This window comes from Leptidea sinapis, chromosome 1 (assembly GCF_905404315.1).
Source record: "Leptidea sinapis chromosome 1, ilLepSina1.1, whole genome shotgun sequence".
Lineage (NCBI taxonomy): Eukaryota > Metazoa > Arthropoda > Insecta > Lepidoptera > Pieridae > Leptidea > Leptidea sinapis.
The window spans coordinates 17458770-17477720 of NC_066265.1; the positions used below are offsets into that span (position 1 = coordinate 17458770).

The 18951-nt window shown below is 37.9% G+C and overlaps 1 protein-coding gene and 1 long non-coding RNA gene across 2 annotated transcripts; both read left to right on the forward strand.

The window, feature by feature from the left end:
- The first annotated feature begins 10223 nt into the window (after nt 1–10223).
- LOC126967632 (uncharacterized) lies at nt 10224–13618 on the forward strand. The gene is made up of 3 exons (XR_007730054.1): nt 10224–10326; nt 10433–10481; nt 13526–13618. It is a non-coding gene; the product is annotated as an uncharacterized LOC126967632 (long non-coding RNA).
- Nucleotides 13619–15205: 1587 nt separating this feature from the next.
- On the forward strand, nt 15206–17248 carry LOC126970125 (silk gland factor 3). The gene has a single exon (XM_050815858.1). The coding sequence runs from the start codon at nt 15391–15393 to the stop codon at nt 16471–16473; it is 1083 nt and encodes a 360-aa protein (XP_050671815.1). The 5' UTR covers nt 15206–15390; the 3' UTR covers nt 16474–17248.
- The last annotated feature ends 1703 nt before the right edge of the window (nt 17249–18951 follow it).

The following is an 18951-nucleotide window of genomic DNA, read 5'->3' on the forward strand; positions in this document are numbered from 1 at the left end:
CTTGAACTTTAAGCTGCTTTTTGGCAGTGCAGCTTGCATTGCTATGCAGACGACAGCACTGGTGATGCCGTATACACGGGCCATGCAGGTCTGTCTCGGGAAATCGTTGAGCAGTGCGAAACTTTTGTATTCTAACGAGTCCTCTCTTGAGAAGGTCGCGGAATGGGGTAAATTGAACCTCGTCCAATTTAACCCCCAGAAGACTCAAGTTTCGCGTTTACCACTAAAAATCCCCATTTGCCGTATCACCGCTCTTCGACAACACTTCCCTTAAAGCCTCGCCTAGTATCGGAATACTGGGTCTCGAAATCTCGAGCGATTGCCAATGCCGTGGCCAAGCAAAGCCAAATTGGCTTCGAAGAAGCTGGGCGCTATTAATAGAGAACGGCAATACTTCAAGCCGGCCCACATTTTAGCCCTCTACAAAGCGCAGGTCCGGCCACACATGGAGTATTGCTGTCATCTCTCTGCACCCCAGTATCAGATCGACCTATTTGACCGCGTGCAATGTAGAGCAGCTCGAATTTTCGGGGACCCAGTGCTCGGTGAACGGCTGGACCACTTGGGGTTGCGTAGAGATGTCGCTTCATTGTGTGTCTTCTACCGCATTTATCACGGGGAGTGTTCCGAAGAGTTATTTAACCTGATTCCTGCCGCCGAATTCCACCTTCGCACGACACGCCACGAGTTATGATATCATCCCCACCATCTGGGTGTGTGGCGGTCCTCCACAGTGCGTTTTTCAAGGAGCTTACTTCCACGTACTACAAAGCTGTGGAATGAGCTCCCTTGTGCGGTGTCTCAGATGGAAAACCTGGCGTCTTGCTTCGAAGATAAGTAGATGGATTTTTATAGCAGTCAGAAGACCAATAATCTCCTACGGAGAAATAGCTTGGTAGTCCAGCACAGAGCTTGTGACAATACAAACCATGCTGTAGCGATTCCAGCGTCTGGCTTGCACAACTGACTGCCTTAGAAGTATCTAAGGCAGACACTAGAGACTAGAGACTAGTAAGTCTGGGGCTAAAATCGCTTGATATACACTGTCAACATGAATATAACGATGGTTCTGCGCCTAAAGCTGTTGGTTGTATGGTAGAATGAAGACTGCCTTACAGAATATCTCTGGAACAGATTATAAAGGATTATCCACTCTTTGAGGCACCATGCTATAGGATACCTAAAACATAAGATACATAATAGCTTTAAGGGTAAATGTATACACTTCTACAATAAAGTCCCAGCCACTGTTTAGGCATTATCTATAAATAAATTTAAATGTTTTATAAAAAAAATGGCTCTGTCGTAAATCCTATTACTCCACTGCTGAATATCTAAATGATCGGACAGCCTGGGACTAGATTGTGATTATTTTATAGCGACTGTACAATATTGTATATTTTTATTGAAAAGAGCGCATAAAAAAAGAATGCTGGGAGAGTTTCTTGCACCGCTTCTTCTCTCTCAGAGCGCCATTTGTTTCCGAAGCGGTAGTAGTATCTAGTAGTATAAGAAATGACACCAAAAAGAATTCTAAAGGAATCAATTTTGAGAAAATAAATGCTGCAGGTACTGGTGCCGGCATCTTCTCATCGGAACTGAACATACACACTCCAATACACACCCCACACAAAGCTCCAAGTTACAATGTAAGTGTGTAACCATCAAATAAGCTGCTAACGCAGTACTAAGATGGACAGTACATGGCCATGATATGACAATTCTCTCTGAAAGTATGGTGGTATTTACAGCCCTGAAGAGCATCACCTCCAATTTAGCGCTAATATACGAATGAAAATCCTGGAACAATTTTGTTGCCTATCATAACCGGGTAACTCTGCAATGGATCAAGGGACACAGTAGTTCGTTGCGTAATGATGCAGCGGATGAACTTGCAAGGTGGGCCTCGGCAACCCAAGTGGTTCAAATTTCAAAACATTTTTGCAAAAACTTGTATACACTAGTAATAGAGACATATCTCAACTATTAAAATAGGAAAGACAGAGTATCGCCATCTGTTAGCGTGTTTTGATAACTTTTCAACGCGCTAGCGTATCAGCAAAGCTACACACTTAGAATAATAACGCTGCTACACGTATTTAACTATACTATTATGTTACCTATTTAAATATGGTTATACATATTATATTGTACTAATTGAAATGATTTGTAAAAAGATGAAAATGTAAATCTTGATTTAAAAGTGTGGCAATGAGTTTCTTGCTACTTCTTCTCATTAGCTCAACCCTTTACAAAGTAGCGGTAGATTCAATAAGTAGACATTAATGTATACTGTGACCTACATAAATAAAGTGATTTTGATTTATTTAATATAATAATAAAAGGAACAAAAAAATGTAACTAAAAACAACCGACTTCAAAAAAGATATTCTAATTAATTAATCGTAAGTTCTGATGTAACAAATATTAAAAAACTGACGAATTGATAACCTCCTCCTTTTTTGAAGTCGGTTAAAAATAATTTGCAAGTCATTTATTTTTCCTTTCTAACTGCAATAATATTTTTCGCATTAACTCCTCATACTTATTAGACATAGACTCCTTGTTATTTCGCACACATGATATATATATATATATAATATCAAAATATTTGATATTATAACAAACACAAAAGAATCACTATGTAATAAATGTAATGATTTTATTGTGTACGAGTGAACCAACGAACTCAACAGATACAGCTGTAAAGCACAAATAATAATAAACACAGTCCTTGTTATTCTAGAAAAATCACAAAACACAACTTACAGCACAAGTACCCACAGACTTGTGCCGTGCATGTGACATTTTAATATTTTGGATTTTCTATGACAGCAGCGACATCTCTGTGCAGGTGTACTTATTATAATGCTATCAAGTTAAAATGCTAACATTTGTTCTTACTACTGCAATATTTTGGTACTTTTTAATTTTGTATAGTAAGCGATTTTTACTGTTGCGATACACTGCCCCGTAATGACGTTACAGGCGAGCGAGAGTGAGCAGTCACCAGAGGGCCTACCATCAACTTTTAATAAGCAATGCGATTCCGTTGCTGTTCAGTTTAGGTACCTAAACTAAATCACTAAAATTCATACCATGAAGTGCATTTTACTGAATGGCGTTTGGATCGCTTAGGAAGAATGAACGAAATAAATTTGACTGTAGTCCGCGGTGTGAGAAAGAGATGACGCTCTACAGTCGTTGCATAAGTTTGTCTCTCTTACTCCTAAAATGATATGATTTTAGCGGTTTTTTTGCGTAGAAAATACTAAAAATACATTTTAAAATTGCGCTTTATAGCGTCAAATTAAAAGCCATTAAGCCCTTTTATGTATTTATTAAATAATAGTAATATAAATATATATAGTTTTTTGAATTACAAATTAAATGTTTGCTTAGGTGTTTTCGTAAAAATAACGAGTTATGAACGCACCTCCATTGATGTTTGATTTGACAGGACCACAGAGTACATTTTTTTAAATTCGTTCTTGCGAACAGGCACTTACTGCCTCGTCTTTAGTTTTTTTCATTTTTGGTATTTATTTTGTTTTACAAAAAAGTCCAATAAAGTATTCTCATCCCATCTTTCATCAATAAAATTTTCCTTTTCTGTATGTTTTCACTATTTTTTAAAAGTTATTAACAACACGATTCACTTTCCTCTAAAGAATTAGCAACTTTTTTCGATTCGCTCACTTTTACACATAAGCAATCCAGTTTAGTTTGAAATATTACCGCATGGTACAAATGAATGAACGAACTAAATTAGTTTGCGATTCAATTGACATCATTTTTGACATTCAATTGACATCATTGCGATTTAATCAGTTGATTTGACGTCAACCTAAATGAGATAGCTCTAATCACGTCGTGGTACGAAATAGCAAAACAGTTCATTTTAGGTTGTCAATTGAATCGCAATAAGAGTTCATGGTAGACCCGCAGGGTGTGGGAGTCGTATTTAAAGGATAAATAATAATGAATTAAAATTGATAGCTACAAAATTAAGAAACCCACCCGATGTAATTTTCATTTCCATATTTTTCACACAAAATTTCATATTAATCGGTTAAGCGGCTTCGGACGAGTTTGGTAACTAACACCGCGACTCGAGAATTTCATATATTAGATTTTAAAGTAGCTGACCCGACAGACGCTGTTCTGTCAATAGAAAAGAATATGAAATAAGTATTCGGGAATAATGTAGTCTAAAGCCATCGGAAAAATGAGTAATCTTATTTAATTAGTTAAAAATGAAATAAAAACGTATTACTAAATGATCATACCCTTCTACCGGTCCTTGTTTGTTATTAAAATGATAAGGATTAATATCGTATTTGTGTAAATAGCTTATGCATTACCGCTTTATATTTATATAGTATGTTTACCTTAACAGATAGACATATGCCATCGCGGACTTATCTACAAGACACTCAATTCCACAGTATTGTAATATCCATTTGGAGGTTCCTTTGCACAGGATGCCGGCTAGATTATGGGTACAACAACGGCGCCTATTTCTGCCGTGAAGCAGTAATGTCTAAGCGTTTCGGTCTGAAGGGCGCCGTAGCTAGTGAAATTACTAGGCAAATGAGACTTAACATCTTATGCCTCAAAGTGACAAGCGCAGTTGTAATGCCATTCAGAATTTTTGGGGTTCTTCAATAATCCTGAGCGGTACTGCATTGTAATGGGCAGGGCGCATCAATTACCATCAGCTGAACGTCCTGATCGTCTTGTCCCGTATTTTCATAAAAAAAATATTATTTTGTTATTTATATCACAAAGAGTTCAGACAGCGTTTTGGTTAATAACCCCCAGACGATTTATTTTCTTCCGACACCTCCAACAATCATCGTTAATGTATACAAGAATGTGTACAAGAACTTATTTACATTCACATTTATTTACAAAAAATTATATACTAAAATCTTTCTCGAGAACCACACAATCCACTGGAGAATGAATCCGTAGCATGAACATCGGTGCAGCATTTATCGCGACCAACAGACAAACAGACGCGGCGGATAACTTTGTTTTATAATATGTAGTGATATGGATATTTAATAATGGCTGGGGGTTACAAGAGGTATGTAGATACGACCACAACATTCAAAATGTTACATTTAAAAAAAACATGTGTGCATGTCGTGGTAGAAGTGAAACCTTCTAAAGTTTTGGCTTCATGATACTGAGAGAAATGTAAAATTTCGGGAAGAGGATAATTGTAGATTTTAGTAATGATCATAGTCATACATCGTTTGATAATTATTTTACATTTTATTCGTATAATATATGACGCAGATTTATTCAGACACAGAGCATAAATTGTCGATAAATGATTTTGAGGCTTATGGTAACTAAAGTATGAAATAAATACTTTGGTCTTAATATGGTCAATAGCAATTACTGTTTTTGATCTTGTTGTTGATACAGTGCGACTGCAAAAACTCAATCAATAAAATCGCTGTACTTATCCGATGCAAAATTTACGTTAAACCTCTAAGCTGCATATGAAGTCCTAGTACATGTTACTAGGATGACACATGATTTCAACCGCTATTAAAGACATTACTATCACCGCTACCATATTTAAGTTCTCCTGGTTTGCGTAATTCGTATGTTGTAATAAGTCGTACGCATGACGTCAGAATATTTTTAGGTATACTCGCGTCATGCATAAGACAATCTTTTTTTGAACTATGTTCACCTGGTACCAAAACGCTTCCTATCTTCAAATAAAAATAATGCTTCCTATCTCATTTTCTCACGCGTTAAATTTTATGAATTTATGTGTCCTGTCTACTATTTCTAACTGTCTGTAATAAAATTGCAATGCGCTTACGTTCATTGCTACATTGCAAAATTTTGTAGATACAAATTTAGACAAATTATTAGTTAGTGTAGTTCAGATTCACTAAAAATCTAAAAAAAAGAACCGACTTCAAAAATACTATTCCAAAACAATAGATAAAAATAATTGCGTATTTCAATACAATTTAATCTATTATCTAATTCTATTAACGTTTATTGTTATTTTTGGAGTTGGTGCCAGCCAAGGTAGGTTTTGTTATAGGTGAGATGTACACACGACGTGACGGCGAGAGGCGAGAGCACCGCAACACCGATCTCAAAAATAACAAAAATCGTTTGTAGAATTTGATTAATTAATCAGAGTGTAAAAAAATACGCAATTACTGTTATACTTTTTAATGCATATTATATTATCTATTGTTTTGGAAAAGTGTTTTTGAAGTCGCTTCTTTTTTTGAGAAAGTGAAACGAAATGTTTTCAAAAGCTTGGTACAGAATAAAGATCAATATTTAGTTGGCACACGAGCTCACTGAAACAAAACTTAATGAACCGTTAACTCAATCGCTTTTTATTATTGAGACGTAAAGAAAACGAGCTGTGTCTAAAGAAATTGATGGTGATTAACTGCCGGTCAGGACCAACGACTCGGATATAACTCTCAGATCTGCAAACAACAGCAAGAAGTTCAGAGAAAGCGGCGGGAATCGATCAAGGGTGTGGTCTTTCAGCACTGTTACGCTAGAGTGTACCAGTAGGCTTCTTTTCACAGGATGCCGGCTAGATTATAGGTACCACAACGGCGCCTATTTCTGCCGTGAAGCATTAATGTGTAATCATTACTGTGTTTCGGTCTGAAGGGCGTCGTAGCTAGTGAAATTACTGGGCAAATGAGACTTTATTGGAAAATTTATTGAATTAGGCGTTACTTTGCGGAAATCCATAATTATACAAATGATTTAAGTTTTCTTTAGTGTCAAGCCAAAATCTGGCACGAGAGTCTCGTGCCATTTTTGGTGAGACAACACGTCCTGAGGATGCCTCGTGTAGAGGCGAAACACGTGTCGAATTGTTTTAAAAACGAAAATTGGCGGAATTAACACTAAAGAAAACTTAAATCATTTGTATAAAATGAGACTTAACATCATATGTCTCAAGGTGACGAGCGCAGTTGTAGTGCCGCTCAGAGTTTATGGGGGGGGGTTTTCAAGAATCCTGGGCGGCACTGCATTGTATTGGGCAGGGCGTATCAATTACCATTATCTGAACGTCCTGCTCGTGCCTTATTTTTATAAAAAAAAGAGTCTAGAACATTCATATGTTAAACCGCTGTTAGAGTTTGGCTGGAGGTGTTAATGCATCTGCCAGCTAACTCTGAGCTTGCTCCTTTAGACTTGCAAGTGTTCGGATTCTTCAAAAGCAGAGTTTATAACTCGTCCACAAAACCTTTATACCCTCGACATTACTATCAGCCCTCGCCTTCGGCTCGGGCTCCTAAAACTCGGATAGAAATGGTTCGTTTTGTGCACTCGTTGTAAAAGCTACTATTTCACTTCTCATGCTCTGAAATTGCTTATTTGTGCACGATATAGGCTGCACAAAATCGATTTTTAAGATAGATACATTTATGAGAAGTGCAGATGCACAAGTGCACAAAAGTATCTTCTCATAAATGTATCTATATTAAGGCAAAGAAAATGAGCCATACAGTCAAACACAATAAAAAGTTCAGAGATAGAATTTGTTATTTTATAATATTTACGTTAATTTATTTGCCTCATGTGTTTTTAAGATATTAAAATTTGTCTTTAGGATATTAAAATTTTAATTATAAAATGGTAGGTTATTTATTTAATTAAAAAAAATATATATTACAAAATAAATTTAATAGTAGGCTGTATAGGTCTGCAGCCCAAGCCTAATATCAATGTCGTAAGAATAAAAAAAAAGCGGTCCCGCCGCTTTTGCCGGGAAACAGGTCTTGTTTTATCGTGTGTTTATTAATTTCTTTAAATTTGCTTAAATTGTTAAACATGTCCATGTTAAACCTACTGTTTTATTTCCTCGCAATCGAAATGAAAAGCAGAGTTTATAACTCGTCCACAGAACCATTTTATCATCGACATTACTATCTGCTAGAAGTCTCGGATAAAAATGGTTCGTTTTGTGCACTCGGTGTAAAATCTACTATTTATAGTCCGTATCGTTGGTGTGTTGCTAAAAATATATTGTTTCTGCTATATTGACGTCACAAACTGGTGGTCGGCGTTTTTGGTCACGTGACATACAGAAAATAAAACTATGATTTTATTTGTGAAAATATAAACGCAAACAGAGGACTGCAAAATTATTTGTCGCGTTTTTTATAAGAAGACTTTCTATAGTAACGGGATTATGCACTACTTACAAGATTTCAAAAGTTATAAGATGGCATGGAATCAGATAAACAGGGCGTCCCACGGCTATGCCTCGTGGAGGGTAAGTATTTTAAATATTGTAGATGTAACATTTTACTGAAAGAAGACTTAATTTAATTTGATATTTTTTTTAATAATTACCACGTTTAACCGGGAACGAACTAATATATAATATAGAACTAATATAAAAATAAATACCCTGTAGCTTTATTCTACCGATCGATAGGCTTTATTATAAGGCTTATTGAAGTGAAAGTTCCTTAGAATCGTTGTGATTTGAAACTCCATAAAACGAAAAAGCGATACGATAGAGAAGCAAACAGTATAGGATTCAGTCGGCGAGAGAATGAGATAGGAAGGGTTTTGGTACCAGGAGATCAAGTTGAAGAAGAGATTGTTTTATGTATGACGCAAGTATACCCTAATATAATCTGACGTCAAGCACTCTACGTATTACTACACAGATACCAGGAGAACTTAAATATGGTAGCAGTGATAGTAATGTCTTTCATAGCGGTTGAAATCATGTGTAATCCTTGCAATATGTACCACGACTTCATATGCAGTTTAGAAGTTTTATGTAAATTTTGCATTAGATACAGCGATTCCTTTGCTTGAGTTTTTGGTCGCTAAATTAAATTTGCAAATGTGCAGCAGTTGCACTGTATCAACAACAAGATCAAAAACAGTAATTGACGCAGTATTCGAAAGATATTGAAACCAAAGAATTCATTTCATATTTTACTTACCATGAGCCGATTGTATCATTTATCGAAAATGTAAGCTTTGAGACTGAATAAATCTATGTCATACATACATAGATTTATTCAGCATTGCATAGAAGCAATGCATTGCAAGCATTATACATTGAAGTAAAATTTTTGAAATATTTATGGTACTCTCATTTACACCTTTTATGCCTTTTGTGGCATGGCCGTGGGACACCTGTATAAAATAATGTTAATTACATGTGAATTAAATTTGAAAAAAAAAAATCTTGAGTATTAATATAAAATTACAATAAACTTTTTCCCCAACCTACTAAGAAAATATTTTTTCTATCAGTTCCACGTGACAAATTTAATCGTTTTAAAGTATATTCTAATATTACGTGCCTACTTAATATATATAATAAACCCATTTGCAAAAAAAAAACGTACACCCAAAACTTTCTGTACAACTATAGAAATCTTAAAAAGAGGTTTTATATGCATTCAATCAATTAGAAGCAATTGTCTACGCATTAAAAAGTACTGGCAAGTTAAGTAAAATGTTCTAAATTTGAAAATTTTAAAGTTTTTAAACAATATTCTATTCGATCGTTAGCTTGCAGTTTGTGTTTGGATATTGTGCTATAAAGAAATAAAATAGGGATTTTGTCATTTTAACGAATTTCTGTTGATGTAAAATTGCTTAAATTGGTTTTTTATGACAACTTTTTCACCGTAATATGGCAGACTAGACAATTATCGCTGGTAATATAGTGACTCTTCTTCTGTCAGATCGGTTTGGTGCCAGTCATTCCGCTGTTCAGAAGTACAGGCTACACTCCATATTAATATTTATTTAATTATTTGTAATTTTAAATAAATAATGTAAATTAATTGTAGAAGTATCCATCCTACTCCGTGATTTAATTTGTAATGTAGTTTGTGATTTAATGATGTAATTTCCTAAAAATCTTATTAAAACGTATTAAGATCTAATTAATAATTACCAAGCAAAAGTGTTTTCACATCAATAAATAATATTTATTTTATTTTGTCGCATCAAAATATCTATTTAACAACTGTTAAAAATAAAAGTACATCTTGATGCATCAAATCCGTTTTACAACTGTAAATAACTAAGAGTAGTCGAATAAATCTAAAGTACCTATTTTTTTAGCAAAGGAGTAATAGTTTTAGACAATCGAAGCTTTGTAAAAGGTTCGAGTCTATAATAAACGACTATAATATCGTCATTCGTCCAGCCATTCCTCGGTCTATTGAAGAAACCGCAATGTAACTTAGCTCAGAAGTGATAACCATGCCGCCTAGATGGCGCTGTTCACAAAAATTTGACGATGGTACTGTATCCACTGGGAATCCATAAGTATATTATTTAATACATATTTTTTAATAAATATAAAAATTAAATGCTAAAATAATGTTCACTTCTAATTTAAGCCCATTTTTTTCTTATTTGTCTGATGTCATAGGTTCATCTACTCACCGCAAGGTGGCAGTAGCAGTACTTACGAGATGGAGGTGAATAATTTTGTATTTGACACTGTTCACTCAAGTAGTATTGACTTCAACAAGAACAATTAGAATAGTTAAAAGTAGTAAGTTAAATCTAGATTCCTAAAATATTGTATTAATATTAGATTAATCTCTTAAAGGTTTTTATTTCTTAATCACATTATCTACCTTCGTCAAAATTAATAAGATCAACCATATATATATATCTATAAATATAGAAGAAGATAGGGATGTAAGATTAATGGAAAAGAATCGATTAATATCACTATAAAAATCGATCGAAACTTTCATTGAACACGCACTCATACACTTTTCTTACGCTAGATACTTACCTTCATAATGGTCCGTTAACTTTAAACAGCCGCTTAGGAGTGTTTTTTCTCATTCTGACTTAGGTCATTAGAAGAAGACAGAGTGAGAATTAGCAATGCTTTAAGTTACCAGACTATAATGAATAAGGGGGTTAATACCTACGGTAAGCAATCTTTGCTTATTCCAAAGCTCAACTATACGACTTGTTAGATCCACAGTTCCTACCTTCCTAGAAAACCAATGCACGCCTGTATAGTATATATCTAATATATAAAATTCTCATGTTGCGGTGTTTGTAGTTAAACTCTTTCGAAACGGCTTGACCGATTCTCATGAATTTTTGAGTGCATATTGGGTAGGTCGGACAACATCTATTTTTCATCCCCCTAAATGTTAAGGGTGGTCCACGCCAATTTTTTTTTTAATTTTTTTGACATTTTTTTTAAATATGTTTGATTATGAGTCAGCATTAAAAAATACATACAACTTCAAATTTTCGGTCATCTACGATCAACAGTTACTTTTGTATCGCGTTTTTAATATCGGCAATACAACGTTTGCTGGGTCAGCTAGTAATATATAGTATAAACACTTATTATATGTACCTAGCATTGTATACTTCAAAATTTGACATAGTAACATGTGGATAGCGTATCTGACTACAATTTTATTAGCCTTATATGTTATTTCTTTATGTAACTACTCTGTAAGTTGTAGTTGTTTGTTTTTGATAATAAAAAAAGAAGTAAATATTCAGATTCGATTAGTATTTTGAATTTTAAAACACACGTTTGATTATTATCTCATACACAAATAAAATTTAAAAACGAAATTTTATGAACGATGCGGGTCTCGAACCCACGACCTCTCGCGTTCTTATATTTGTTCCTTACGAAACATGTGTCGAATTGTTTAAAGACAAATATTGGCGGAATTAACACTAAAGGAAACTCAAAGTCACATTTGGAGTTTATTTGTTTTCAAATTTTTTTTGTGTAATCTTTGATTACGTTTTTATGTCTAATTGATATCAGTAAATATGCTGAGCCAGTCCAATACAAAATTCAAGTTTTCGCTTTATCACCTTCCGCTTAGTTTTTCCTAAGTAAAGTCTGAGTAAAGGCGAAGTAAGCTCTATAGATCTCAGGCTTACAAAATCGACAGTGGCCTCACAAACTCTTATAGAATAAAAAGAAAATAATATTTGATTTTAACTTGAATAGTTACAATGATTAGACTTCTACTAGAAATAGCGGATTATTGATAATTACTTACTATGTGAAAAAAAGACAAACTTGTGTTAAACTTACTATGGCGCATATGTAAGGCGTGCCACATTTAGCACTTCTGTATTTCAAACTAGCTGACCTGGCAAACGTTGTTTTGCCATATAAATTATATATGTAAACCTTCCTTGAGCTTCAACGAATCTATTACAAAAGAGATCGGTCGAATAGTTTAGGAGTTATTAGGGAACATACAAGCATACATTCTCTTTTATATATATATATATATATATATATATATATATATATATATATAGATTCAAATATTTTTAATAAATCACTGATTAATAATAATAAGAACACGTTATTATAGTCCTAATAATGCATATTGTAGGGATCCATCATCCAACATTGATATGTAGGAGAAATAGTTTTCGAGTTAAACTAGCTTTGACGAGCTTAAGGGTGGGGTTGAACTGTGTTCATCTAAAGACTAATTGGACGTAGTTCCTGAAAAACGTTCCAAGCTGCAAACATCACATTTTAAGGAATTCGTGTTTTAAGTATAATAAAATATATTAGTGTATTCCATACATGTGGGTTGGGCTACTAAGTCATGATGTCATTAAAAGAGTGACAGTCAGGTTGCCATTTTTTTACAGTCCGTTAACATGAATCACGTGACCAGTTTTGTGTTCTTAAGTCAATTTCGACATGATTGTGGTTTGGAACGTTTTTTTGGAGTTATGTCCAAATATTGTTCTTACTTTTAAAATCTAGAACACATTTAAAAGCATGCTGTGTTCAATTCCAGAAGGAGGTAGTCGCCGTAACGTATATTTCTGTTTAATACAATATTTTAGTGTATCCTGTTTTGTGGACTTAAAAAAAATGATCATAAAGTAGGTTTTGGACATCATCATCATCAGCCGGAAGACGTCCCCTGCTGGACAAAGGCCTCCCCCGAAGATTTGCACGACGATCGGACCGACGTATTCCGGCGATCTTGACCAGATCGTCGGTCCATCTTGTGGGGGGCCTACCAACACTGCGTCTTCCGGTTCGTGGTGGCCATTCGAGGACTTTATTGCCCCAACGGCCACCTGTCCGTCGAACTATGAGCCCTGCCCACTGTCACTTCAGTTTCGCAATCATTTGGACTATGTCGGTAACTTTGGTTCTCCTACGGATCTACTCATTTCTGATCTCGTAGGGAAACTCCGAGCATAGCCCTCTCCATTGCCCTCTAAGCGACCATGAGCTTTCTCATAAGGCCCATAGTTAGCGACCACGTCTGCGACCCCAATTTAATATAATTTTTAAATTTTAGAAATCTCTCAGTCTTGAAAAAATATGTCTGTTGCTCTTTAAATATGTCCCCAAAATCTATTTTAACATTTCGGCATCATCAAGTAGGAACATCCATAGTACTTAATTGCAGCTGTAGACAGACTGACGGACATGATCCGAATAGAAGGGTGTAACGGATAAAATTTACCAATTAACTTTCAGTGATTGATTTCTCGCATCAAGTGCAGGACACAGACCACGAGGAAGTGGACAAGATAAAAGATGTTGGAGTATTTTTTGATCGCAAGGTAATATGTTGTTTACCATATAGATGTTATAGTGAATAGGTCATACCGGTTCCTGGGATTTTTATGGCAAAATTTTCCAAAATAATACAGCTTTGAAGACGGTGTATAATGCGCTAGTCCGATCTATTTTGGAATATTGTTGCAGTATATGGAATCCCCAATATAAAATTCACATTAACAGCTACGTGTTTTTTCTTACTGTCCTTACTGTCTACTCTTAAATCATATTCGGAGAGATTACAACACTTATTTTTTACAACACAAATTTTCATCTCTTGAGGAACTCCGTTACGTATCGGATCAAATCCTGTTGTTTGAAATTATAAGAGGCTTCATGGATTATCCTTGCTTGCTTGCACAGATATCCTTGATTTGATGATGATGATAAAGTAATTATAGGCCCTTTTATGTAATGAATACCAGGACCAATTTGGGTCAAAACGGCTTGCTGTACAGTATAGTATAGATATTTAAAAAAAAATTAAAAAAAAAAATTGTATTCAAAATTTTCGTAATAATTATTAGTCTTCCATATTATTATTAATATGTAATCCGTATCCATACCGAGCGATATTGTTTTAACGGAACATGTGTTTGCCTGTAATTGGGACTGGATCTTTATTCATAATACGAATGTAAATTCTGGTTGTAACTTAGATGTAAACCTGTTGGCAAACATTATAAATAAACGGAAGGAAACATATAGAATGTAATTTTGATTTACTGTGACCTCTGGCCGTTGAGAGAGCTGCTTTAATTTTTTCAATATTATAATTAAATTAGTAAAATAACTAAATAACTAATAATAAGTAAATAACTTTTATTGTTTGTTACAGCTATGCTAACAGTTTGTAAATATTAAAAATATATATATATGTGTATATGTAAGCATTTCCACATTTATTTACATGAAATATTAAACATTGGATATTATGTCTTAACTATTCCATGTTGTTTTTATGAATTTACATTTATTTAGGTGGTTTGTTTTATGTAAAATATTCCTTTATTTTTATTCCATTAATTATAAGTACCAAATGTGATTTTTACTATAATTTCCGTCTTTAATTCTTTAATTTATTTCATCTACTCTATGTTTTTAATAATAATTGTTTTGGTAATAAGCCTATTACCATATGAGAAGCAGATCGAAAATACAACGTCAAAACTAATGCTTAAGAGGATCCACTAAATATAAGTAGGTTAAATAAAAATGTTACTTTCTTTGTTTATGATTAATGTAGAGTTTGTAGAACATATCGATAGAGACTAACTCTATCTACTTGGACATGCTTACACTAACTCTAGTTTGACAGATGGCTGGCAAGGCTGAGCCCGCGGAGAGTGAACAGCGCCAGCTCTCCGCTCGGCGGTCATGGTGTTTGTAAATAGCGAGAGCGGCGTAGAGTAAGTACTGCACGGAGTACACGTAGCGAGTGCGGCGCGCGGTGGAGGGGGCAGGGCGGCGCGGTACGTGCTGATTAGCGGGCGGCGCTGGGCGGGGCCGGCGGGGGCCGGGGGCGGGGGGCGCGGGGCGCGGGGCGCGGGGGCCGCGCGGCTGGGCGGCGGGAGGCCCGCAGGCCGCCAGTCCGACCCGTGCTGCCGCCGAGCACGCACGCGCATGTCGCTCGCTGTTACACCCGATGTGAGGTGGCCCCCGCCGCTACCGCAGTGTCGCGCGACCCCCGCGCTTGTTTCGCGATCGAGTGCGCCCGGTGAAGGCTCGAGAGCCTTCGCGCCGGCAAGACGCCGTCCACCGTGGACCTGAGGTACGGCGCCATGGCGGCCACCACGTACATGCCGGGAGAGCTGGACCTCGGCAACCTGGGCGGGTACCACGCCGCATCGCCGCGCAGCGCCGAGCCCGCCGACATGAAGTACCAGCACCACCTGCACGCGGCCGGCTCGCCGTCGCCCGCGCCGCTCAACCCCTGGGCCTCGCTGCCGCCCGGCGACCCCTGGGCCGTGCACCAGCACCACCACGACGTCAAGCCCGCGCCGCACGAGCACCGCCACCTGGCGCACGGCTGGCACGCGCCCGTCGTGTCCGCGCACTACGGCGCCGGCTCGCCCGTGGCGCTGCACGGCGGCTACCCCGTGCCCATGCACCAGCACCACATGCTGCGCGACGTGCAGCCCTCGCCGCACCTGCACCACCACCACGCGCTGGAGCGCGACCAGCCCGAGGAGGACACGCCCACCAGCGACGACCTCGAGGCCTTCGCCAAACAGTTCAAGCAGCGCCGCATCAAGCTGGGCTTCACGCAGGCCGACGTGGGCCTGGCGCTCGGCACTCTCTACGGAAACGTCTTCTCGCAAACTACCATCTGTCGCTTCGAGGCCCTCCAGCTCAGCTTTAAGAACATGTGCAAATTAAAACCGCTCCTGCAGAAGTGGCTAGAGGAGGCCGACTCGACCACGGGAAGCCCCACCAGTATAGACAAGATCGCCGCGCAGGGCCGCAAGAGAAAGAAGCGGACCTCCATCGAGGTGTCGGTGAAGGGCGCTCTAGAGCAGCACTTCCACAAGCAGCCCAAGCCGTCGGCGCAGGAGATCACCTCGCTGGCGGACAGCCTGCAGCTGGAGAAGGAGGTGGTGCGCGTGTGGTTCTGCAACCGGCGGCAGAAGGAGAAGCGCATGACGCCGCCCAACACGCTGGGCGGCGAGATGATGGACGGCATGGCGCACGGCCACTACCACGACGTGCACGGCTCGCCGCCGCTGCACGCACACTCGCCCGCGCTGTCGCCGCCGCACGCGGCGCACGGCCACCCGCACCCGCACCCGCAGCACGCGCACGGGCACGCGCACCCGCAGCACGGCCACTCGCTGCAGGGCGCGCACACGCTGGCCGCCCACTAACAGTTCGCCCCGTGGGCTCCGCCGCGGCCCTTCTACGCGGAGCCGCACTAGCCCGCGGGAGCTGACCGGCCGCAGTGAACAGTGGTGCTTGTGAGTGTGTAGTGAGTGCCGCCGCCCGCCCGGTAAGTACCGCCGTCGCCGCGGCCCCAGACGATAGAGTGCAATGTTAACATTTATTGAGGAGACCGCAGCCGGTCGCCGGGAACGGTTCTAATTGTTTTGTTATACTCTAGTTTGTTTGTTTGTTTGTGTTATGGCCAGCCGGTACTTAATATTTATATATATATTATGTTCTCGGATCGCTCAAAGAATTATCTTTATATAACCTATTGTACATTGCGGTGGGCTACTAGAGCTCTCCGCGTCTTAGTCTGGCCGGTGGCCGGTGGCACCGCCTCTTAGTTTTGTTACAGTATCGTTTAGTTTCTGTGAATGTAGTGCTAGTGCGTGTGACTCGCGAGGAAGGACAGAGACTTGTGGGGGGTGAGGAAGGGGGGGTTAAGGCGCGGGACACGGCGTAGGTGCCCCGCGCTGGCCCGATCCGAAACAAACTTTATTGTAAATGTAATTATTTCGTTATTCTCAACGAAGTTGACGAGTTGATATATGTATATAACTGTAAAAACTAAAATAGGTAATACGGATCAGATGGCACGGGCCGTGCGAGCCGTGCGAGGCCGCGCGGGCCTCTCGTAGGTAAATAATGAATAATTAGTCTTAAAATGTTTTATATTACGATCTAAGTATTTAAATAAACCAGAGTAAATATTTTAAATAGTAGTATTATTGGTGAACCCCGGCCGGGCGCAGGTGTCACCCGCGTCAGGTCACCTCGCCCGCAGGTACACACTCGATCTCACAAAAGGAATCGAACCCGTCCCTCGAAAAAAATGTGATATACGGCAATCTGACACCTTGATTGTTTGGTGCGCTTGTTAGTGTATTAATAGTGATACACCACAATAAACAGTGGTGGTTGTTGGTCCCACAGGCCCACTGGTCATGTACAAGCGCCCGTGTTGAAGTCTGGGTCAACAGACACTTCTTACTTATACATTCTTACTAATAAGATTATAGGAAACAAATATTACCTGACCGAAGCTTTTATAACTATTACTTTTAACAGACAAAAATATGTCGTTCTTGTTATGTTAAAAATTTAAAAAGTCAAACTGTATAGAATTTTTAAAGACTGTAATCTCTTCTCAAAAGGTCTTTCTGTAACTATCTATATTATTATTACATATAATTATAACAAAGTCGTCAAAAAGTAAAATCTGTCCATTGAATAATTTTTTAAATTCAAATTCAAATGTTTTTATACCAAATAAGATTTAAAATGACTTATTGAATGTCAAATCATTCGAAACAGCCTGAGACTTGAGAAGAACGGGCGTAAGAAACTCAGCGGGCTTTTTTTTATAAAAATATGGATCACATGGTACAATAAAAATTTATAATTAAATAGCCTCAGGGTGTTCCCTTCATTCTTAGTCTGTGGTATCATTAAGAAAATTATTTATGTTATGATAACCTTTACCACACAAACTTTTTTTTACACAATTGTTTTAAATTTCGTAACACATTTGTTTTGTAGGTAGGTACATTTCCCGGGATTATGTTATTGAAGCATATACATCGCCGAACAAAAGACTTATTACCTCGACTTAACCAAGTAGTAGGCATAAGAAGTTTGTGTTTATATTGCTCGTGTTAACATTATGATTATCACAGTTTCTAGCAAATTCCTCAATGGGCTTCTGAACGAAGTCAAAATGTTTATTTCTTTAAATTATTCTCTTAATGATTCTTTAGGATCTAGGTTATAAATAGCGCGAATATCCATCTTTTGCAGTACAAAGATGGTAATAATGCAATACCAACTTGCTGTGGGATCTACAAAAACTCGAAGTCCTAAAAAAGTATTTTGTAGAATTTTATGTTTAATTTTGTGTGTATTTAATTCTTAATTTGCACGTATATTACCAAGAGTTCGGGACTACATATTGGCTTCATATTGTTGCGATAGATAGATTAGTATTGTTGCTGATTTATAGCTTCGACTTGGATGAGGTCGCATCGCTGGTTGAAAGACTAAAGCCCTATGAATTGTAAATATCTGCGCGTCACTTTGAGTGTGTTTCTTATAAACTAGTAGTTGCCCGTTGCATTCACAACTAAAGGTCTTATCTCAATAATGTTTAAGTAGGGATAACAGAGAGAGTTGTCACACTGAAACATGCAGGGCAAGCTTGTCAGCCATTAAGTTGGCATAGCGACATCCCATTCTGCACGGATGCACACCAAGAAAGGGAAGATATTAGTAGGAATATATTGAAACAAAACTTTAAATTAATAACCCCCTTATTCATAATGGTCCGCTAACTTTAAACAGCCACTAAGGAGTGATTTTTCTCATTCTGACTTAGGTCAATAGAAGAAGACAGAGTGAGAATTAGCAATGCTTTAAGTTAGCAG

Excerpts from the sequence above, each read along its gene's own strand:
- LOC126970125 (XM_050815858.1), top strand. The coding sequence starts at position 15,391 with ATGGCGGCCACCACGTACATGCCGGGAGAGCTGGACCTCGGCAACCTG.